Source organism: Tachypleus tridentatus, chromosome 9 (genome assembly GCF_004210375.1).
Source record: "Tachypleus tridentatus isolate NWPU-2018 chromosome 9, ASM421037v1, whole genome shotgun sequence".
Classification (NCBI taxonomy): Eukaryota; Metazoa; Arthropoda; class Merostomata; order Xiphosura; family Limulidae; genus Tachypleus; species Tachypleus tridentatus.
Genome location: NC_134833.1, coordinates 118,892,411 through 118,917,766, shown reverse-complemented (window position 1 = coordinate 118,917,766; position 25,356 = coordinate 118,892,411). Strand labels below are relative to the sequence as shown.

At 33.1% G+C, this 25,356-nt stretch overlaps 1 protein-coding gene and 3 pseudogenes across 2 annotated transcripts; 1 reads left to right on the top strand and 3 right to left on the bottom strand.

The window, feature by feature from the left end:
- Positions 1 to 8,459: 8,459 nt before the first annotated feature.
- LOC143226185 (death-associated protein 1-like) lies at positions 8,460 to 22,412 on the top strand. 2 transcript variants are annotated; one of them, XM_076456810.1, is made up of 5 exons: positions 8,515 to 8,669; positions 10,445 to 10,495; positions 13,225 to 13,339; positions 20,473 to 20,515; positions 21,580 to 22,412. In XM_076456810.1, exons 2-5 carry the CDS (start codon positions 10,471 to 10,473, stop codon positions 21,694 to 21,696), a joined length of 300 nt encoding a protein of 99 aa, XP_076312925.1. In that variant the 5' UTR covers positions 8,515 to 8,669; positions 10,445 to 10,470; the 3' UTR covers positions 21,697 to 22,412. The 2 variants fall into 2 exon arrangements, with proteins under 2 accessions (XP_076312924.1, XP_076312925.1); XM_076456809.1 differs by lacking the exon at positions 10,445 to 10,495 and having other exon boundaries at positions 8,460 to 8,669.
- On the bottom strand, positions 13,984 to 14,848 carry LOC143226186 (cytochrome c oxidase subunit 3-like; annotated as a pseudogene).
- Positions 14,888 to 18,448, bottom strand: LOC143226934 (ATP synthase subunit a-like; annotated as a pseudogene).
- Positions 19,015 to 20,419, bottom strand: LOC143226933 (cytochrome c oxidase subunit 1 pseudogene; annotated as a pseudogene).
- Positions 22,413 to 25,356: the final 2,944 nt, after the last annotated feature.

Here is a 25,356-nt window from a genome sequence, read left to right as displayed (position 1 = left end):
CACATGTGAAGATAATGTTGGGATGCATAGAGTTAATGTGCTTGAAAAAATTGAATGTGTGTTCTGTAGATGTGAATCCCGCAATCATGTCGTCTGCATATCTGTACCAGTATAGTGGTGGATGTAATGCTGTGTTAATTGCTTGTGTTTCAATATGTGTCATAAAAATATTGGCTAGAACTGGTGATACTGGATTGCTCATGTTTAGGCCATTTGTTTGTATATAGTTGTGGCTGTTGAACATGAAGTTTATCTTCATAGTGGTGAATTCTATGAGGGTTGGTAATTGGTTGCTGGAATTGTCTATTGATAGGTTAAGGTCTCGGATATAGAGTTCAGCTAAAGCCTGCAAGATAGCCTTAGAACCGGTAAGTAACAATATTATTAGCTGAATAAGAGTTCTGACATAGTTTTTATAAAAAAAATAAAGAAATTTAGGAACAATGTTATATATTATACCATAATATTCACTCAGTCATCATATCACAACACTTGACATGCTCATGAATTTTTAGTAAATGAGTAGGGTTTTTTTAAAAGTGCACTAATTTTGTTGCTAACAGTGGACAGACTTATGGGGGCAGTTTCATCGTGTTTTTCATGTGTTATGGTTGCGTTCGATAAAGAAAATACAGTACATTTCATTTTTTTTTTACATCCATAACTTGTATAAAGTACTTTCCTTGTAAAATTTTGGTTGGCTGCACCTATTGGTAAGTCCAAAGTACTATTTAATTGCAATTTTTTAATGTTGTGGATCATTTCATAATTATTTCCTATAGGAAACTAATTTTTTATTGTTTCTGATAAGAAGCATTTTTAATCACTAGTTTTTTAAAGTGGTCAATTATTTTGTTCAAAAATCATTTTGCAAAACTGCATTAATAATTTTTCTAATTTACATATATTTTGGCACATTCATAATGTCACAAGAGAAAAGACAAAAGATTAACTCTGAATCTTGCGTCTTTTAAGAACACTAGAGAGTGGAATATTTTGTAACTGAAAAACAACAACAAAGTACTGTGTGTAATATCCAGTGAGGTTATTGCAGTGCTAAAGGAATATAATATACGTAGGCATTACCAGACGCAGCATTCATCTCACTATTCTCATCTAACAGGAAAGGTACGTCATGAGAAATATGAAGTCTTGAAACAGGGTATTTTATCACAACAGTCGTTTTTAACTAGGATAAATGCTAACAATGAACCTGCAACTAAAGCTAGTTTGAGAGTAGCTTATTTGTTAGCTAAGAAAGATAAACCATTTACTGACGGTGAATTAATTAAATCTTGCGTAATAGCAACAACTGAAGAAGTATATCCAGAAAAAATAGATTTATTCAAGAATATTAGTCTTTCTGTAAAAACAGCAACTAGGAGAGTCGGAGACATAGGAGCAAACATCCTGTGCCAATTAATCAATAAAGCACAATATTTCCAGTGGTTTTCTCTGGCTCTTGAATCAACAGATATGTCTGACAATTCGGTGTTGCTATTGTTCATTCTGGAAATTAATGCTAACTTTAAAGTGATGGAAGAACTAGCTTCAGTGAGCAGCATGCATGAAAGAACTACTGGTGAAGACATTTTCAAAGAGGTGGAGAAAATACTGATTAAGTACAATCTGGTTTGGAAACATCCAAAGTTTATTACAACTGATGGTAGAAAAAATGTGTAGTGTAGGAAAAGGTTTCGTTGGACAAGTCTACAAATATTGTGACAGTATGGGATGTATGAAACCTATAGTGTTTCACTGCATCCACTTTGTGGAAAACATTTAGATCTGTCACGTGTGATAGAACCAGTCGTATCATCTGTCGTGTGTTGTAGAACCAGTTGTATCAACAGTGGATTTTATTTGATCGCATGCACTCAATCATCACCAGTTTTAAATATTTTTGGAAGAAACAGAAGCTGAATACAGCGATTTGCTGAACTACACTGCTGTAAGATGGAATATAGCGATTTGCTGTACCACACTGTTGTAAGATGGAATATAGCGATTTGCTGTACCACACTGTTGTTAAGATGGAATATAGCGATTTGCTGTACCACACTGTTGTAAGATGGAATATAGCGAGTTGCTGTACTACACTGTTGTAAGATGGAATATAGCGATTTGCTGTACCACACTGTTGTAAGATGGAATATAGCGATTTGCTGTACCCCACTGTTGTAAGATGGAATATAGCGATTTGCTGTACCACACTGTTGTTAAGATGGAATATAGCAATTTCCTGTACTACAATGCTGTAAGATGGAATATAGCGATTTGCTGTACCACACTGCTGTAAGATGGCTTAGTAGCAGTAAAGTTGTCTCACGATTTTTTGAACTTCGGATGGAGATTGACATTTTTTGAATGAGAAAAATCATGCTCAACCGCTACTTGCAAAAGGTGAAAGATTCTGGAAATTGACATTCTCGGCTGACTTAATGACGGATCTTAACAAATTCAATCTTAGATTGCAAGGCGATTCTGAGCTTATATGCGCCATATACTCTGCAGTGAAAGTTTTTCGACATAAATTAACCTTCTTTCACTCCCAGCTAATGATAAATAACTTCAACCACTTTCCGTGCTGTAAAAAATACAACCAAAAGCAAATTCTCCATTTCTTTTCGAATTCGCTCAAGACGTTCTCACTACTCTGATGCTACAGTTTCAATAGCATTTTTCAGATCTCGATGAAAATACGAAAACATTAAAAATATTTCAAGATCCATTTGACGGCATTATTGAGAAATTTCCGTCAGATCTTTAACTGGAAGTTATTGACCTGCAATCAAATGACATGTTAAAAGACAAGTACAAAAAGGAAAACTTGATTGACTTTTATAAATGCCTCCAAGACGAAGGATAAACTTCTTTAAAATCTTTTGCTAGGAATGGGTTTCAGCATTTGGCACAACCTATTTATATGAAAAAACCTTTTCAAAGATGAAGTATATTAAATCTGTTTATAGGTCAGTGTTGACGGATCGCCACTTGCAGTCAGTTTTGATTACAGGAACCACAAAATTTGAACCATAATTTGACAACATTTTGTCAAAAAAAAAAAAATTTAATAGTTCTCATTGATTGATAGTAGATGGAAGTTTATGTTAGTATATACTTCTGTAATGAAAAACATCAAAGTAATTAAAAAACAAGCTGTTTCCGTAGTCTGATCATGGTTTCATTTTTTATTCTCCTTGGCCCGAAAGACATAAAAACATTTCTAATCCGGTCCGCCTCCAAAAACGTTTGCCGACCTCTGATCTAGATAACGACCATCTAATGATCTGGTGTGCCTTCGATCTCGTTCCCCTTAAAACATACCAATAAAAACCCAGATTTTAGCGTTATAAGTTTTCAAGCTTACTGCTGAGTCACTGAGGGCCTAACAACAAAAGAAACAAATATGTTTAAATTCCTAGTTTAAAAACAAAAGAAGAAAACTAACTTAATGCTTTAAAGCAACACATATTTTAAAGTTCAGGTTCGAGTTGTCTCCATAAATTACAGACATGAGATAAGAGTTCGGTAAGTTTTTTAATAATGCCAATGTGTGAATATCACTATTACTATCTTGTGCAACATTTTCTTAAATGAAATTATTTGTTAAATCACTTCTTTTACGTTTTGTAAAAATGAAAATACTGACAGTTGGTGTAATACAACAGTAAAATCATCTATCCTTACGGGGTACTTTTAACATCAATTGTTTCAAGTCAAATTTCATCATAGTACTTATCGCTATAATACATCAGTAATATGTCTTTGGAGTTAAATTTAACAATATTGACCTTGTATAACATTGATTTGAGAACAAAGAATTAGTTTGAGTGAAAAACTTTAGTATTATATATGTACATAAGAAACTCCGAAGTCACCTCGCATAAGTTAAAATCAATGATAAAAATCAATCACTGGTTTGTTTTGAATTTCGCGCAAAGCTACACGAGGGCTATTTGCGCTAGCCGTCCCTAATTTTGCAGTGTTAGACTAGAGGGAAGGCAACTAGTCATCACCATCCACCGCCAACTCTTGGACTATTTTTACCAACGAGTAGTAGGATTGACCATCACAATATAACGCCCCCACGACTGAAAGAGCGCGCATGTTTGGTGACGTCAATCACTAGTACTCTTAAAAGTCGTTTTCGTTTGTTACCGAAGCTCTCAAATATCGAACTCCAGTGAAATAAAAAGAAAATTTTAAAATTCAGATCGTTAACTTTACTTTTAATAACCACAATAACTAGATTGAATTGAACCTTTCTGCTCTTATATTGCCCAAAAAAGAATGCAGTCAGAACTGTATGCTTTCTCATACGAACAAATTGTGCTGATTTCACATGATCATACATGATTATTCTAGAAATTGCGAAGTGTTGTGATGCTTGCCCAAGAGAAGTCATCTCTCTCCTCACGCTGTCTACAACCATTTCGAGATCTGCAGGACTGTAATTCAGTTGATGAGTTTCCTTTGTTTAGTTTCGCACCATTCCGTGAAGAAAAATCGTCCAATGATAAAACAGTGTGCAAATTTCATGTTTATATATATATATATATATACCTAGTAACTCTTTGGCTGCAAGTTATCGAGTTTTATTCCATATTCCAGAAATAAAGTAACTTTATTCTTGCTGCTTGGTCAAATTGAAATTACTGTATGTTGTTTATATTACTTGGAGCCAAAACACAAAGAAACATTATAGAACATATTGATTAAATTATTTTACAGTACTCTTATGTATTTAATCTCATTAAAGTTGCCGTGTAATTACCATGTGGGGGGTCCTATCAAACAGTCGTTTGCCATTATCTCTCATTAATGCAAGTGTTTTTGTCTTTTTCTCAACTGTTGTTTTTCACATACTACTTTATAATCCCAGCGTGCACTCTGTTTCAATTGCACAATTACATTTTCCTAATCGCACGGTGACCTGACTTCATAATGACCTTAAAATATAAAATGAAGGAGCAATGTGTGAGAATTTTTATGAACTTGTTTTACTTATTTTTCTGGCGGAAAATGGGCGACGAATCTGGTCTGCAAGTCCAAAGTTTGGTTGTTGCAAGTAATTAAAGCGGAATGTAGAGCAACATCTGTAACGTATTTACTATTATATATATATTTTAGTACTCATGTTTGTTTCAATTAAATATACATTCAGAAATTTGTTTCACTTATACTGTTAAATATGTATTATGAAATTCCAGCCTATCCACTAAAGTAGATTTCTCGAGTATGAAAATTAACAATGTATGTGTGTATATACGTAAACGTTAGTGTATCGCTAGTGTTATATATATGCAAAAACGGCTCGTTTGGGTTGAGAAAATATTTTACATATAAGAGCATATATATTTCTCTACAAGTGGGTTTTCTCGACATCACTGATTATCGCTAGTGTTGTTGTGCAGGCTGAAATTTCTAGAAAGTCTCCCCACGCCTTTAATCTGTTCAGTGCCGTAGACGAGATAACTCGTCCAAGTCAATCGGTAACTCATTGCCACGGACGAGTAATTGTTTCATGTTTTATACATACTTCTTCATTTTGTGTACTGCTATAAGTTTGGCTTAGAGAAAAAATAGTATTTGTTGCTTATTTCCTTTGTTTTAAAGATTACTCAATTTTGCTGAAAAAAAAAAAAACTGGCGTAGGAGCTGCCGTAGCAGCTGAAATACTTGGCAGTCAACAGGTTAAAACTTAACCAACGTTATATATATATAGTTTCCGAATAATTTTACTGTATCTGCATCAGCTCAAAATTAATTCTCTCATTGTGAACCCTCGATAAAATATCAAGGAGGTTCTCTATCAGATAGAATGCACAACATTGTTTGCAAATTTGTAACACTTTTGTATATAAATCATTATTTTCAATAATCGTCATTATATGATATATTATATTCTTGTTTGTATATTAAACTATGTTTGTATTAAAAATAAAGAAAATTGTGTGTATCAATGTTGTTGACAAATATCATAATTTTGATACATATCAATATTTATTTAGTTTCTAAATTTAAATTATTATTTAAGTTAGTTTCAGGGTATTTCAAGTTGTAGAACCTAACACACCTATTTCTCATTACTAGATATCGCGTAGAACGGCATTGCACTACGTTCAACCCCTGCTTGTCTTTATAAAATTATTTGCTACTTTTAAATTCACTTTTATAGCTCAAAGTGTAGGGATAATATATGTCTGTTTGTTTTTGTTTGTTTTTGAATTTCGCTCAAAGCTACCGAGGGCTATCTGCGCTAGCTGTCCATAATTTAGCAGTGTAAGACTAGAGGGAAAGCAGCTAGTCATCACCACCCACCGCCAACTCTTGGGCTGCTCTTTTACCAAAGACTAGGGGGAATGACCATCATGTTATAAAACTCCTACGGCTGAAAGAGCGAGCATGTTTGGTGCGACGGGGATTCGAAACCGCGACCCTCAGATTACGAGTCAAACACCTTAGCCCACCTGGCCATGCCGGGCCTTAATATATATCAGCCAACCTTATATGCCAGAACTGACCTCCACATCTCTAATTATTATTACTTTTCAGATTTAATTTAAAACACATTGTGCACAAATTAATGTATAATTTCTGAACTGAATTATCATAATAATTGTTAAAATGTCAGGAAACGAGTTGAATTAAATACACGTAGATACTGCGTTACATGGCAATTAATATACCACAAAATTTAATTACATTTTTTATTAATGTACTAAAAAAGCAGATATATTTCAATAGTTTTTTATTAAACTATTATGTGTCACGGACTGGCATGGCCAAGCGCGTAAGGCGTGCGACTCGTAATCCGAGGGTCGCGGGTTCGCGCCCGCGTCGCGCTAGACATACTCGCCCTCCCAGCCGTGGGGGTGTTATAATGTGACGGTCAATCCCACTATTCGTTGGTACAAGAGTAGCCCAAAAGTTGGCGGTGGGTGGTGATGACTAGCTGCCTTCCCTCTAGTCTTACACTGCAAAATTAGGGACGGCTAGCACAGATAGCTCTCGAGTAGCTTTGTGCGAAATTCCAAAACAACAACTAACTAACTATTACGTGTCACTACATTTAGGTAATATTATCAGGTAGCAAGCCATTCTTTGGTGTTTCCCGATGGGATCCAGGTAAGTTTACGAACTTACAACATTAAATTTGGAGTTCGGTTTCCCGCGGTGAATTAATCCGTAACGTGATATGGTTTCGCTCTTAAATAAACAAACTATTCTTTGGCTCACCTAATTTGATATATCAATTTTCGTCTTTATTCACAACCTTTAATTCAGATCAAATTAAGATCAGTAGTAATTGGCTGACAACAACATTTAGTACATTTTTGTGTACACACACACACACTGTAGTATTGGGTAAGTGGACTAGTATTAATAGTAAACATTTTTCGTTGAGTGATGGGGCAAAGAGGAGGCTAATACATATTTCTGGGGCTTTGCCCCTATCATGTCCCCTCTCTTACCATCTCACGGCATTAAACCCACCCCTGTTCTGATTGGAAATGCTTTTCTAATTTTAAATTACATATTATGACTACTCCACAACATACCGACACCCCAATGGGTACGCCCCTGAATTGCCGACGATGCTTTTGTTCTGTACTAGAGCTCATTGGGCCGGTCAGAACGCTATTTATTTGAGTCATCGCCGTCAGCAATGACGGAAATGATGTGACTGATATACCACTATACACTTTTCTTCTCATAAAGCCCCCAAGGGACTGCATAAATAATGCCGTATTTAAATTACAATAAGCCTTATACTATAGTTTTATGACGAACACAATTTATTGTAATCACGCTTCACGCCATAACAATTGTTATTCTAATATAAAGACTGAAGTTTTATTCCAATAATTTACTCCCTAATTAAAATTACAAATTATTCTGCTACGGCCGTTGTTTGATTAAGTATTGAAATACGACTCGGAATATTCGAGGTATATTATTACTAATCTTAATCCATGATGCTTTCACTGCTAAATCATAAGTGCACTAGCTAAAACTGTGATAAATTACAACTTCTGATGATGAGAATCCCACTCGAAGTAAAAATATATTCTCAAGACGGCTGGTATTGGTATTAAAACTTTAATTAAAATAAAGTACAGAACAACCTTTCGACCTTCCTAGGTCATCTTCAGGTTTTATTAGCGTTGTTCTGTACTTTATTCTAATTAAAGTTTTAATACCAATACCAACTGTCTTGAGAATACATAAATCACAACTTATTGTTACATTTGTCTAATATCACCTTGATCAAAACTGATTTTATATTTCAAGGTTAAGTGTCATATAGATATAGATTTTACGCAATACAAAAAAAATAAAATCATTTCTATTCTTATGATCAGTGAAAATTGTATCTTATATAACGAGGTATAATTTAGGTATATCTCATCGGTCTCATTTGTGAAGAAAATGCCCTCTTAAGATTTCAACTTAAACTAAAGTTAGCCACGTCAGGTATTCAGTGAAACTTAGCGAATTATAACTCGTAATTAGACCGAGAATCACAATAAGCGTCACGTGCTAGACGTATTTGTTATAAGACATTTCTTGTAGTTCTTGAATATATTTACTTTGTTATTAATTAAAAAGTATGTCATCAACAGAAGAGAATTTAGAATTAAAAGCTGGTCATCCTCCAGCAGGTATGTATATATATTTATTCTTAAATAATTTTAAAATATTTAAATTCATTCTGAACTTTTCCGTGCTCTGTTACTTTTCGTGTTATTAATATTAGGGTGAATTTGGATTATATATAATTTTAATAACACTAGTTACCAGCACCTAGCAATAGAATGAATGCACTTAATACAGTATATATATCGTGTACTGGTACTACTTTACCAGAAATGGCATTTGCAAGGCTAACGTATTATAATTTAACTGTATTAAGTATGTCAGTAATCTAATATTCAAATTCGTTTTATAAATTACATTTACAAATTAGTGTTTTAAGTGCTTAGGTACATAGATTATATTAAAATAACCAGGCAGTATATTACGTTTATGATACTATTGCTGAAATATTAACCAAAAAGAAGAAAGTAATTTCACAGAAAGTTATGTTACTTAAAAATGGTTGGCCTCTTTTACACATCAGAGAAAATTAAACAGAATTTCTCAGCCTCTCTTCTTTGTTCACTAGATCAAAGGATATCTCTATCCAGTTTCTGGTCTGTAAAAACCTTTACAGTAAGTTGATACTTTGCAAAAAGATAAAAATTGCACCTTTGTTAGATTTGATCTTAGTGTTGTCTTAATAAAACAAAATAACAGTAATGTTTTTACTCTTAAGTTTAAAGTTCCTACAAGTAAAATCCAGACTGCCGTTCCTACCACAGCTTAACACTGAACTGAAGGCTTCAAGTTGTTTCAACAAATGAAGAACATTAGACATAAATACACCTCTCTCTTAAGAAGCAACACTTCCAAATTTCCGTACTCTTGCTTTTTTTTTTTTTTAAATTGAAACACCTTCACATATCCTGGTTTATTCATCAAAACTACTGAGCTTCTTCTAAATAAGATAAACTATCAGCTCCTCCCAGAATATTGGTATTATCAGCAAACTTAGAAGCTATCCAAGTCATTCATATGAAAAGTAAATTTCTTTTCAAACAAAACTCTGAGTAATACATTTATTGCTTTCTTTTACTTGATAAACTAAATTTTATCTGTAAATATGATACCTTTTCTAAGCTTCCCCTAACCTTTACTTGATAAATGTTTAATTTTCTTGTATAAAATTGACTCTAAGATTTTATTTATGTTTTGTGATTTAGCTTTAAAACTTTAGTTATTTTATTCAGATAAGGACACCCTTAAGGGAGAAATTGTAATTTCTTTTTTATTATTTATCTTATACATTCTTCTATAAAGTTTTATTCATAATGAATTATGTAGTGGTTTTAGTGAAGTAAAAAATGAAAAACAGTAAACATTGAGAAAACCTCTTTTGGTTTTATCAGATTTGTAAGCATATAATCCATAAATTTCAAAAGTAGCTATACAGTATCAGTAACAAGTATTTTTTTTACAACGGGTATTGTTCTTCAGACTTAACTTTTTAGAAAGGTCAGGCAAGGCCATACTCTTTTTGTGTGTACTTTCAAAGTTGATTGTTATAGAAAGCAAAACTGTGGGCAGTGATTTCCTTAATGCTGAAAATTGTTATTGAATTCATCTGTTTCTGGTTGTAATAGTTCTTTCTGATTAAAATTGTAGTCTTTCATTTCTCAAGATTATCACACATAATGAAAGTTATGAAAAAATTCAAAAAACAAACAAAAGACAACAAATCTTTTTAGTAATTTTTTTGGTGAAGCATCACAAGAAGACTTTTCTGTTGAAACATACACTAATGTAGTATAACTCAGCTGATAGATTTATTATTATACAGTACAAAATACTATTTCAGTCAGGTTGGTAAAATCATAACAGTCAATGGGAAGAGTGGAGCACCATATTTGTAAGTTTGAGAAATTAGATTTAATTCAGTTTTGATAGTATAAATTTATTAGTTCATGCATCATTATTTTTTGAGAAATTAATATTAGTTTATTTTTACTGAATACTGTGTATGTATTCTAATTTTATTAACACAAAGTTAGTGTTAGAGCTTTATAACTTAATTACATTTTTAATGTATATTTCTATGGAAAGTGGGAAGCGTAAGGTAATATTATTTAACTGTGAAAATTGGACTTGTGAAGAAAACCTAAGAAAGGTTGTTTTAGTCTGATTTCATGATGAGGAACTCATTAGAAGTGTATATAGTATAGACAGCTGATATAGGTATTTAAAAACATTTGTTTAAAAACACAAAAGTAACAATGTTTCAACTTCTGTAGGTCATCATGAGGTTCAGTGTAGTCTCTCTCATTGCTGAGTTTTCCACCACAGAAGCATGTAACCATAGCTTTAGAACTTTACATCAAAGGCCCCAACCTACTTATATACATCCCCAGCAACCAACTCTTAAAATTTACTAGGTCAAAAACTAATTTTATTTTCAGCAGCCAAAATAACATACAAGTAAATGGTATAAGTATGGGTAATCTGGTGTTACCAATTCTAGCCAACATTTTCATGACACAAATTGAAGTTTAAGGCATTAGTTTATTTTTACACCCATTGCTGTACTGCTACAGATACATAAATGATACATTTGCCAGATTAACATCTACAGAACACATGTAGCTTTTACAACCACATTACATACACCCAATTATTAAGTTCATCAATGAATATGACAAAAAAAAGTAACATTTCTAAACCTCAATATCACAAGAATAAATACACAGTTTAAAATAATCTCCAGAATAACTGCTCATATTGAACTGTATCTTCCTTGGAACTCAGCACATGAAACAATACAAACTCAATATTCTAGATAAACTAATAAACACAACTACAAAACTTTGCTAACTGTGCAACCTTGATGATAAAGTCAGTCAGTTAAAAAAAGGCTTTATCAGTGAAAATAAGTTTCCTACAAAAAACATCAAAAGAATGATTCACAGGAATCACAACTGACAACATAATGGACAGCAAACCAACAATGCAAAAGTGAATGAAACAGTTAACAACAAAACACTACACTGCTGCATACCTTACACACCATATATCAACAGGAAATTAACTAACATTTGGAAAATACTCATAACCAAAGTAAGATTCCAGTAAACACTAAGTTCATTCAAAAACTAGACATGAAATTGAAATCTCTACTGTGTAAAAACTAATCTGACAAATATAATACTAACGTCATTTATAAAATACAATGCAACAACTGCCATGATTTTATATCGGAGAAACAAGCCAAAAAATGTAAACTATATTTATCAAACACAAAAATCACCATAATGTTTTTGAAAATTGTATCACAAATAAACACAGTATAATCATAGAAAACATTAACATATTAACTAAAGTAAACAGATGAAAAATTAAAGAAACTCTTGATACAAGAACTTAAACCCATATCGAACCTGCACCAAGGAACACTTTTATATAAATACTAATTATTCTTTAATGTTAACTACCATATATCATAGATTAAGTGTATACATTGCTTCCAGCAATCTTGCTCATATCATTAGTGTTGTTTCCATAACACGTGATCAATAATGGTAATTTTTCAAATCTCATTTTCAACCTGATTATGATCTAAGAAGGCCAAAACATTGTAAAGGTGTTTTTTCTTTTATGCTTTCAAGTGGAAGTTTTAGATACTCATATTAGCCATCTATATATATGTGTGTGTGTGTGTGTTAATCTGTTCACTATAACAGTACCAGAAAGTACCTGACTGCAAAGATGGCAAGATTATGACATGTTGAGATTGTATTTTGTTGTAAAATTTAGCCTTGATTAAGTGGTAGATACAGTATTGGTCAAGGTGAGAATTATCTGTATAGAGTTTGTCTTGGTATAGTATTGGTGCCAGGACACTAGTGTGAGCTAAAGGCCCAAGTTTCTTAATATATTGTCTCTATAATGTGTATATACTTAAGGTAGCAATAAAATAATGACTTAAGAAGTTCATGAGGTGTGTTGTTTATCACTGTAAATGTTAAAATACAAATTAATAAAATTCTTGATGATGAGAAACTCACTTGAAGTAAAACTATCTCAGGACGGTGGTTATGGGTATTAACAATTTTACTAATAAAGCAGAGAACGTTTCGACCTTCTTAGGTCATCTTCAGGTTAACAAAGGGAGAGTTTGCAACTGACCATTGCTGGGCACGTGTCTTAGGGACGAGAATGTAAATGGTTAAGGGATTGTAAGGGGTGATGTAGTTAGATGTTAGGTTATTAATTAGTATAGGTATAATGGTATTCCTTTGTTAACCTGAAGATGACCTAAGAAGGTTGAAATGTTGTTCTGTGCTTTATTAGTAAAGATGTTAACACCCATACCAGCCATCATGAGTTACAAAGTGATAAAATGAGTACTTTGCAGTATTTTACTATTCACTCTGTTAAATAATAATAACTTCAAACTGGATATATTTTGTTCAGTCAAGTGTACGGACTGCTAAATCTATTTTCATTAAGTTGGCCTTAATGTTACAAAACTCTATATTTTATAATGGGCTATATATAATGTAATATGTTCAAATGTTGTTTAGAGAGATTTTTTACACAATTAAAGTAACATTAAGAACCCTACATATCTGTTGTCATTTCAAGTGAAAGTAGGTGGAATGCGCATTACTCAGCACAAACCTCCAACTCATGAAAAGCCTGTAGAACCTCCAAAGAAGGAAGAAGATGAGGAAGAAGAAGAGCCTCAAGTTAGCAGAAGGTAATTACTTATATTTTCTAATACTAAAGTATTCCAAACTGAAGCAGATGGCCCAGAGTTCTAGTTTTTATCACTAATGATGTACAATTAATATAAGTATTTGAGTTCACATGTATATCCTTCATATGTTTAATATATGTATGCAGAGACTAGAAGTCTTGATAGTTTGCTAACATCGTGCACATAAGTATTGAAATTTCAAGTTGAATTTAAAATACACATATAACTGGAGATAATTTATCTATTCAAAAGACACTTGAAAAAAGTTCTTATTTGCTCATCTTATAAAGGTGAGCTATGTAAAGTTTAAATCAGTTACACATTCCTACTTAAACTGTATTTTTTACTTAGTTTTGCTAATGTGCCATGATGATTTGCAAAGACTTACTCTGAAAACAAAATCTGTGATACTTCACATTTGTCTTGCAGTGTTTTAGTAGGGTTTTATGTTAACTATGATAAAAAAATGTTCAGCAAATTGTGACACAATTCAATAAAACTGTGCATGTTTTCTGTGTTTACTCTTGTGCAGAAATTATTTTTCCACATAATACATATATATGTCAAATCATTTTTGTAAATTCACAGATATCTAGATATGTCTGTAACCCCAGACAATGGTGACAAAGTAGTATACCAATGTTTGTGTGTGTGTTTGTATATAGAAAAAATTACCATTTAATGTCTGATTTAGATAATTTATCATTATAGTAAATCTAATATTAGAAGATACTTCAGGTGTTGTGTAAAACAAAGATGGATTTAACAATGTGACTATGATTCTTTAGGGTTTTTTAATCATCTGTTATTTTATTATTGATATTAATTTCATCTAAGATCTATACAATGAAAACTGTTAAACTATCATAAACAGATAAGTTACATGATAAAGTGCAGTGATCTGAATGTTGTAGAAATTAAACATAATGTTTAGGAGAAAAGTTGAAATGTGCAAAATGAAGAAAATGGATTAATAAGAATTAGGTTCCAGTAGTACTGTGAAGTCCATGGAATCCTGTAGTTACAAATAAAATGTGGTCCTATATGCTGAGTCAGCAAGAGAAAATGGTGCTTCTCAGTATTCTCATGCTTGAAGGGTTGTAAAATATAAACTTAGAATAATTGTTAAAAAGAGAGCTTGCATTGATTGATGTCATTGTTTTCTATGATTTTTGTGGTGGGTTGAGTTAATGGTTACTCCTGAGGATTGTAAGATTGCAGTATTTAAAAGTGGAATTTGAAAGCAGTTGGTAGGCTAAATTCCAGAAGGTGGTCATGAAGAGCCTAATTTAACACTTGGTGATAAGCTACTCTGAAAAAAATGCTCAGTAAAAAGATACAACGAATAAGATTTCTGAAATAATAACTACAATTATACCTCACCATAATCCTGATATAACTACTAAGGCATGATTACCTTGGAAAGCAGATTGTTAAATAATGTCTTGTCATCACTGAATTACTGTAATGAGTATGATAGAGCCTTAAAATGAATTGGTTAGGGTTTATTTTATGGTTCCTGGTCTGTGTGGAAAGAAAGTGTGTAGACTAAAAAGTTGAAAAAACTACAAACATGTAGACTTGGATAGCTACTACTGCTGTTTTGAGTGAAAGCAGGGTGATTTGGGCTAAGGAGATAGAGAGAAATGAGGATAGGTTTGATATTACTGCTCTATTACTAAGTACGGTAAGGAGATGTCCAGTAATTATGTTGGCACCTCAATGAACTAATAGAATATTTGATTAAATAAGACTACTAATGGTTTCAGTACATACTGTGAAGATTATTAAAGCTGAAAGAATTCCTTGTAAATATATACCCTTTAAAAAAAGAAATGCAAAAGGCAAAATATGAGACAAATTGTTAACAAGTTTATTCCAGGTAGTTCTGTATAGCATGTGTGAAACTTTGCACATTCACTGCTGAACATCCAAAGTCTGCAAAGGCGAAGTCCACGCTCACTAGTTGACGTTTAACGTCACTCAACGTCAATAACGAGTATGTCCCCCGTGAGCATCAATAACTGCTTGGCATCTCCTGCCCATGGAAGCGATGAGATGACGAATCACATCCTGAGGAATGGCTGTCCACTCAGCCTGCAAAGCTGCTGCAAACTGAGGTAGAGTCTGTAGATGAGGTTGTCACCGTCGCAGACGTCGGTCCAACTCGTCCCAAAGATGTTCAATGGGGTTTAAATCTGGTGATCTGGAGGGCCAGGGAAGAACGTTGATGTTGTGGTGTCTCAAGAAGACAGTGGTGAGTTGGGCTGTGTGAGGATGGACGTTGTCAAGTTGAAAAACGTCGATGACGTTCACCATGATGGGTTGCATATGGGGCCTAAGAATCTCGTCGGTCCAACTCGTCCCAAAGATGTTCAATGGGGTTTAAATCTGGTGATCTGGAGGGCCAGGGAAGAACGTTGATGTTGTGGTGTCTCAAGAAGACAGTGGTGAGTTGGGCTGTGTGAGGATGGACGTTGTCAAGTTGAAAAACGTCGATGACGTTCACCATGATGGGTTGCATATGGGGCATAAGAATCTCGTCGACGAATCGTTGAGCCGTAAGATTCCCTCGAATGTGCAAAAGGTCTGTTCTGGCATTGTAGGCGATGGCAGCCCACATCATGAGGCTGCCACAACCAAATCTGACAACATCCTGCACACAGTTTGCTGCAAAACATTCACCTCGGCAACGGTAAACACAGATCCTTCCATCCTGCCTACGAAGCATAAAACGTGATTCATTGCTGAACCAAACATGCCTCCATCGTCAATGAGGCCATACCCGATGTGCCCGAGTTCACTGCAGCCGTGCTTGACAATGTTGTTGGGTGAGGATGATGCCTCTGACTGGACGTCGAGGTCGGATTCTTGCATCTCGTAGACGGTTGCGTATGGTGTGATCGGAAATCCTACGCAGCCCTGGTATGGTTGAGGCAGTAGACGTCGCAGTGGTGGTCCTATCCCGAAGGTGACGTAACCGGATGTTGCGATCTTGTGTGGGCGTGGTCACACAAGGTCTGCCAGATCGTGGACGGTCACGAGTTGATCCATGTTGTTGGTGACAATTCCATAGCCTTGTGATGGTGCTTGGGTGGACATTCACAGCTCTGGCAACATCTGATCAAGATTCACTTGCTTCCAAGTGACCAATGGCGTTGTTGCATTGTGCTTCAGTCAGTCTTGGCGCAACTGTATTGCGTGTTGGTGGCTTAACACTGAGTTATGAAAACCAAGAACCCGTCACTTTTATAGGGATTTTGCACATGTTGCACTTGCAGAACATGCAGATTTCTCAAACAAATTTATTGGACACGCATGCGTTTTGGCAAAAAATCCAATGTTTTCCTCCGTTTTCAAAGTTAACAACTTTTATTGTCATTTTGGTCTGACAATCAGTGCCTTAACGTGTAAAATCACATACTCTGAGTTTGTAACGTTATTACATATATTTCTCTTTAAAATAACAAAAATATCCCTTTTGGGTTTCTTGTTTTGAAGAGTATATGATTAGTATTATTTACTCAACCAAAGATTATAATTTTTATCCATATAGGTAGAGCTAATTATAAGATTACTTTAGTATGACTAGTTAATGTAAAAGATATGGGGTAGGAGTCCTAAAGATTTATTGGTTATAATTAGTCAAAATAGTGAAATTAAAGAAAATGTTAAACCTGGTTTTTTGAGTTTGATAATAGAACAGATAATTCATTAAGGGCTAAGAATATTTCTGTAATTAAAATTTGATGGTGTGAAGGAATAGTTCAATATAAATATAGAATAAATAATTTAAATAGAAAATTTTTTAAAAATTTAAGGGGAGAGACTGAGGTGTGGAAGGATCAAAAATTGAGATTTTTGGTTTTTTGGACTGATATAAATCTGTGATTTTTTTTTTTCCCCACAAATCTCTGAGCGTTGTTCGAAGAATAGGCCAAGGCAGTTAATTACAATTGAAGTTTGGTTAAGACGTCCTGGAATGGCATCAGTTTTTGTACCTGGGGCTGGTATTGTTCAGACATGACTTACATCAGTGGCTGTAATCATAATTTGGACTTTGGTATTTATTGAAAGGATAGTACAATTACACTATATAACAAATTTTTTTTTTTTTTTTTGTATGACGAAAACATGATGGGAGACTATATTTGGGGGCTGGTATGTGAAAGTGGTTTACATTACAGTCGCCAATCTCGAAAAAATACTCACTTCTAAACAATTTTATATAACTTTAGTATAAATACATGTAAATCTTGATTCATATGTTGTTTTATTCAGACCTTATGTAAATGAAAATGTGCAAATTTGGCTCGTTTTTACATATAAAATAGGTTAATTTCTAAATTTCATCATCCAGGTCACAAAAGCAAAGTTTGAAGGGAATAACGACCATTTTCTGTACTTTTACAACATAAGCAATTAAGAAATAACACATACTATCCAGGAACAAAATTTGTGTTACATAGTGTTATCTGGGTGAAGTAGATGAAATGTGGAAATGTTAGTATCTATTTCTGGGCCTATATAGAGATCAAATTCAACTGAAGTGAAGTCTGAACATTCATATGACCAGTTGTTTTTACTGTTAAAGTAGTGTTCTTAATTTCATCTGTAAAATAAAGTAAACGAAGGGATGAATGGGCAATAAGATTAGCAGTAAGGCTTGAATAATGGTTCAGAATGTTTCAATTTCATTACCTTCTAGGAAAACTTGATTGATAAATGAATTATATATAATATATTATTATGTGACCAAGTAATGTTGTAATAAGAGGTAGGATGATTACTGTGTGATCGTGTACAAAAATTATTTGTTCTATAGTTGACGAACTTCTGTGTTAAAATAAGATGTTATCGAGTTGCCATTAGTTATTTAATTTAATGTTCTTGGTTGGTTATATGTATGATCTGATGGGGGAGATATTCTACTGATGAAGGAAGATGATTAGAAAAGATAATTGGGCATTTTCTAATAACAGATTCTCACAGAATAATGATGAAGCCTGTGATGGCAATGAAAAATATAAGAGAGCCAAGAGAGTAAATAACATTTCAGGTTGTTAAGGCATCTTGCGAATATAAGTTGCATCACGGTATACCTGGCATACCTAGGAAGTGTTGTGGGAAGAATATTAGTGTAAAGTGGATTTTTAATCACTTAGGGTTTACTGCAATTCCAAAAACAAGAGGGAATTAGTGGGTAACTCTAGCTAAAATAGCAAATACTGCTCCTATTGATAAAATGTAATGGAAATTGGCTACAACATAGTATGCATTGTGAAGAATGATGTCAACAGAAGAGTTTGCTAGAACCACACCAGTTAGACTACCAATTGTAAATAAAAAGACAAATCCAAGAGCTCATAGGAGGGTATGGATTGTATGAAATTTGTGAGCCATGTAGGGTAGCTAATTATCTTGATATTTTGAACCAGTAGGTACAACAATGATTATGGTAGCTGCAGTAAAGTGAGCTCATTTGTCTACATCTCTACCAACTGTAAATATGTGATGAGCTCACACTACAAAACCTAAAATTCCGATAGGTAGCATGGCATGAATTATACCTAGTATACCGTATGATTCCTCTTTGCCAGTCTGGTGTTTGATGATTTGAGAATTATTCCAAACCCTTGAAGGATGAAGATCTATATTTCAGGATGGCCAAAAAATCAGAAGAGATGTTGGTATAAAACTGGGTCTCCTCTTCCCACAGGATCAAAGAAAGATGTATTGAGAGTATCGTCTATTAATAATATCATGATAGCTCCTGCTATAACTGATAGGATAAAAGAGAATTGCAGTAATTTTTATTGATTAAATGAAAAGAGGTGTTTGTTCTAGGACTTTTCCAGATATATTTATGTTGATAATTGTTGTAAGTTATCAAAAGTTTATATTATTTAATCGAGGAAGAGCTATATCAGTGGCTTTTAGCATCAGAAGGGTTAATCAGTTACAAAAGCCTCCCATTATTACAGGTTTAACTATAAGGAAAAGTATTACAAATGCGTGAGCTGTTACAATAACATTATCAATTTGGTCATCTTCAATAAGAGATCCAGGTTGGTCCAATTCAGCTTAAATTAGAATTCTAGGGGCTGTTCAGACTATAGTAGCTCAGATGCCAAAAATTGAATATCACTCCAATGCCTTTATGATTTGTTGAATAAAGTCATTGTAGTAAAGTGGCTGAAATTAGGCAGTAGACTGTAAATCTATGTATGTGGTTTATACCCTCTTTATCAAAAGGCTTTATAGTTTAATAAATGTTTTAAATTACAAGTTTAAGGATACACTTAGTGGTGTCGAATTTTATGACATATAAAAGGTTTAACTATGGAAGAAGTTAACCCCAAAAAAGAAGTTATTGATAAAAATGTTTGTTTGAAAAGGGTAAATGTCTGTTTTTATTCATTTATTATTTATATTTATTATGAAGAAAGACATAAGAAATTTGTGTATAAAAGTACAGATTAATAAGGGTAGATGAAATTAAAATTATAATTGTAAATAATATATTGGTTTGAGTGAGGAAAAAAAGTCATTTTGAGAGAAAATCTAAGAAAGGATGTATGTTTCATAATGAGAGAAGATTAATGATGTTAAGAAGATTGAAGTGTTTATTTTGGCTTAAAGGAATTTGATTAATATGAAATGTATTAAATGGAGAGAAACAGGAAATAAGGGCAGAAATTATAATTGAATGAATTAAGAGATAGATTGTTCATAGTGTTTTTGAAATGAGCATAAAGCTAATATTCATGCTATATGGGAAATTTATGAGAAAACTAAGAATTTTGGAAGGGATGTTTGGTTATGATTACCAACAGTTTCAGAAGGATTATCTTGAGTTGTTTTATCTTAATATCCTGACAAAAAAAAAAAAATTGGCCTCTCACAATAATCCTCCCTGAAAAACCTCCTGATCTTTGCTGTTATCTTCTCATCTACTATTAGTGGCTCACTATATATATTAATCAGTTTTCTTTTTTAACAGTGATTTATTTATTTTAAAGTTATAATGGTACTATACTGAGGGGTAAAGTAATATTTCTATTACTATTTCTTATTCATTTTGTTTATTTAGATTAATTAAAAGTAATGTTGTTTTTTAACATTTTTTTCAGTCCTCCAAAGCAGCAGATTTTGATATCTGGTGCACTTGCCCGGGTAAGTTTCAATATATTTTCCTTTGTAACATACTTTCTGTACAAGATTGCTTTTTATTAACTCCCAAACATAGTTTTTAATACTGTCATAGTTGGTATGGAAATACACATTTCAAATTATAAATGTTGGAATATTAAAATTGAACTTTTAAAGTGTAACTATAAAAGTCTGTAGTATAATTTTGGAAAAAGAATTTGATTGATATTATAAAGCTTTGCTTAGTGGTATAACAAAGACAAAAACTAGGATGTGTGGAAATTGAAATGAGATGTCAATCCATGAGAGGTTTTTAAAATTTTATTTGATTTCATGCATACAACAAGAAAAACTGTGAGAAATGTGTAGAATACATAAAGATAATACTTATCACTTGCATACAGAATACTTTTTAATGTTGTTTCAAAATATCACATTTAACCTGTTTTATCACAGTTTACTATTTTGCATAAATTAACCATAAACTTGTTCCACAAAATATTAAATATGTTCTGATTAAATTGTTAACTGAGAAATCTCTATTAGTATTCAGTATGAAGTTTAAGTAGTTTCACATTTAAATTTGTCAGTTTCCTTTATTCTTTGGATGATCTCTCTACTTCACTGGCAGTTAATAAACATTTAATTTAACCCCTACAAGTCAATCACTATTTTTGTTGTACATTACAAAAAGAATTTTGTGTTTGAATACTAAATCATTTGATCAAGTGTGTGTGTGTCATAGAAAACTTAAACTTTGTTAAGCCCTTAAGTATTATATTTAAAAGTTATTTAGTAATACCTATTACAAAATCTGAAAGTTTAGATTGGTTTGTGGAAAATAGTACTTGTGGATAAACCTTTAAATTGTTAATTTTTGTCTCAAAAATTGCATTCATTAGGGTTTATCATTAATATTTGTTAAAAAATTACTATGTAATTTCTAAATCAAAATATAATATGGCCCCAGATTGTCATGTATAAATTTTTCAGAGAATCTGAAAATCCTGTTTAGTTGCAAATACTCTGTCTAATGTGAAAATAAAAATAAAGGAAATAACTCTTGGACATAAACATTATTTTGCTAGGGTGATGCTGACTTCCCTGCTGAAGCAGTCAAAGCATTTCATGAAAAGCCCACACCTACCAAAGATGTTCGTAATATATCCAGTAAACCAACAATTATTCATCAACCAAGAAAATAAACATTGTGGGAAAAAAACTACTTATCTGTTTCAGCTATCTCCCCCCCCCCCAGTTGGGATTGATCGTTTTTATTGCTTGAAATGGTATGAATTTGGTTTTAGAAGTAACAAAAATGTGTACTTGACAACAAACATTTACTTGTGCTTTAATCTGATGTCACAATATTTCTTCTTGAAGAACTGAAATACAAAATACTAAAACTTTGTTAAAGTAGTACTTTGTGTTTATTGAACTGGGCAATGCATCCATAGAAAATCTTTCACTAACTTAACAGTTTATTGTTTGTTCCATCTAGCAAAATTTTTAGTTGTTAAATTAAAAAATATTCTACTTTATACAAGAAGTATTTCTTAGAGTAAGAAATAAAATTCTAAATATAAATAACCTTTTTTTAAATAAATGAATCTGGTAAAACACTATGACAATGTGTGATATAAAAGACATTATAAAACTGTTAGGGGCCTTTTGGATATTTTTTGTAAATGATTGTTGCTTTTATTGAATGGGGATTATGTAAAAAAAACAAAAAACCAAACCATGTTACAAAAAATAATTTGCTTTCAGTAAATTAGTTGTTATTGAAGTTCCAAGTTTTGGTGCAGGGGACCATTCTATGTTTTGCTCTATTTTATAATTTGTGTTTATCTTGCAAGTAATGAGATTGTTGGTTGTTTGGAAATAAAGCAGGTGTTAAAAAATTTTGTACATCAACAAAGACTTGTGCTGTATTCATTACTTATTTAGTAACATTTAGTTTAATACATATTATGTAGTACACCATTACATTTTTATTTGAATAATGCAATATTACTCGTCCTTAGTTTTCTAATTATATATGGTTAATTATAATAATACATTAGTAATCTATATGAAGAAACTTTCATCGAAAGTTAGAAATGTTTCAGGCCATTTCATTTTAATTTCTCAACAAATATGAGGAAGACAGCACAGGGTAGCAACACTTAAACAATTGACCTTTATAACCATGTTTTTACTTTAAGTTGTAGTTCATTGTTCAAACAATTACCATTTAAAGTTTTTTCTCAAAGCTAACTTCAACAAAGAAAGCAAACAGGTGTCTGTCAATAGAATGGTTGTCATACCTTTACTATCTTGCATCAGATATTGAAGAAATATGCTTATATAACTGATTATTTTGTCAGGGTACAGTTTGCTGTGTTTGTATTGCACCGTTAAGGTTTTGATACTTCTTTCACATAATTATCAGAAAACCATCTATATTCTGATTTTTTTAACATTAGACTTCAGTTTTGCAGTTACCTTAAATTTCAGTGTAAATGGTTGAATATTCATCTTCCATAAACTTGGTCAAAAATACCTCTTCATATTTTAAGTATTTTTAGACAGTTTATTATATTTAGTATTTCAGTGTATAGAATACTTCAACTACCATTTTCTAAATGTAAACACTTCAGCACGTGCTCTGTGGCTAAATTCCTATAAAAAATACAGTTTTAGGAATGTGTGTGTGTGTGTGTGTGTGTGGCAGTTATTTACTTGCTAATACTTTATTGACAGGTTTTTCTTTTACCTTAGTTAAGAACAAAAATTATTTTTGTCATTGCCTATAATCACTACTTATCAGGTTAGTCAGAAATAATTTTTACTTCAAGAACAATTTTCAGTACCTTTGTTGTGTAGACATAATGGAGAGACAACCTGAGAAATTTATTTCATTGGACAAAATGTACAAGTTTAGTATTATCAACATACTTTTTTTTTTGGCCATTTAAGTCTGAATTAGTACTACTTGTTCATATTGTGTCTTGAATTACACTTTGCAGAAAATGTGGCATTCAACGATTAGATTACCTTTAGGTTTAAAGAAACTTTAAATGATAAACTTGTTGCATATCATCATGATACTTCTTTACTTTCTAAACTATATCATTTTTTGTTTAGGAATTTTGTATTGAATATTGCAACAATAACCACAATCTCTTTTGCACATATTTGTTTGAATTACGGCCCCAGTCATTAATCTATTTCTTTAACCATGTTTCATCATGTAATTATAAAAGTGATAGGCTATAATTTAGCCTTTGTTGTACGTACTTTTAATCATTTATTTATATATACTCTTCAAAAAAAGAAACGCAAAAGGCAAAATATGAGACAAATTGTTAACAAGTTTATTCCGGGTAGTTCTGTGTGACGTGTGAAACTTTGCCCATTCACTGCTGAACATCCAAAGTCTGCAAAGGCGAAGTCCACGCTCACTAGGTGAAGTTTAACGTCACTCAACGTCAATAACGAGTATGCCCCCCGTGAGCATCAATAACTGCTTGGCATCTCCTGCCCATGGAAGCGATGAGATGACGAATCACATCCTGTGGAATGGCTGTCCACTCAGCCTGCAAAGCTGCTGCAAGCTGAGGTAGAGTCTGTAGTTGAGGTTGTCGCTGTCGCAGACGTCAGTCCAACTCATCCCAAAGATGTTCAATGGGGTTTAAATCTGGTGATCTGGAGGGCCAGGGAAGAACGTTGATGTTGTGGTGTCTTAAGAAGACAGTGGTGAGGACGGGGCGTTGTCATGTTGAAAAACGTTGTTGACGTTCACCATGATGGGTTGCACATGGGGCCTAAAACTCTTGTAGACAGTTGCGTACGGTCTGATAGGAAATCCTACGCAGCCCTGGTATGGTTGAGGCAGTAGACGTCGCAGTGGTGGTCCTATCCAGAAGGTGACGTAACTGGATGTAGCGATCTTGTGCGGGCGTGGTCACACGAGGTCTGCCAGATCGTGGACGGTCACGAGTTGATCCATGTTGTTGGTGATGATTCCATAGCCTTGTGATGGTGCTTGGGTGGACATTCACAGCTCTGGCAACATCTGATCGAGATTCGCCTGCTTCCAAGCGACCAATGGCGTTGTTGCATTGTGCTTCAGTCAGTCTTGGCAAAACTGTATTGCGTGTCGGTGGCTTAACACTGAGCTATGGAAACCGAGAACCCGTCACTTTTATAGGGATTTTGCACATGTTACACTTGCAGAACATGCAGATCTCTCAAACAAATTTATTGGACACAAATGCGTTTTGGCGAAAAATCCAATGTTTTCCTCCGTTTTCAAAGTGCACAACTTTTATTATCATTTTGGTCTGACAATCAGTGCCTTAACACGTGTAACATCACATATATTTCTCTTTAAAATAACAAAAATATCCCTTTTGCATTTCTTTTTTTGAAGAGTATATATTGTGTTCAACATTTTGGGATACCTCACTCCAATCCCCGAGTGAAGTCTTCTCATATTATCGAAGTCCATTAATATCCATACAACCACTATTTAACCTTAAAATTTGTCATTCAGTACACACACACATTTACCTTGTTCCTCTAACCTTTTGGTTTATTATTCAATGCTTTTTCTGTTTTTATAATTAACTTTTTCTAACCTTGCATTGTTATTTTACTTGTACTCCAACACTGCACCCTGTTAATTAACTCGTACACCTATATACTATCCCTTCTTAACTTTCTAACTTGACAGCCAGAAGACATACACATTTTTTTCTCTAACATCACAGATTGTTAATCAATGCACACTTACCTCTGTATTGTTCTTTTGAGATTTTTTTGTTTGTAAATCAACAAACATCTGTACAAAGTCCCTGTCTGACAACAGTTGTAACCAA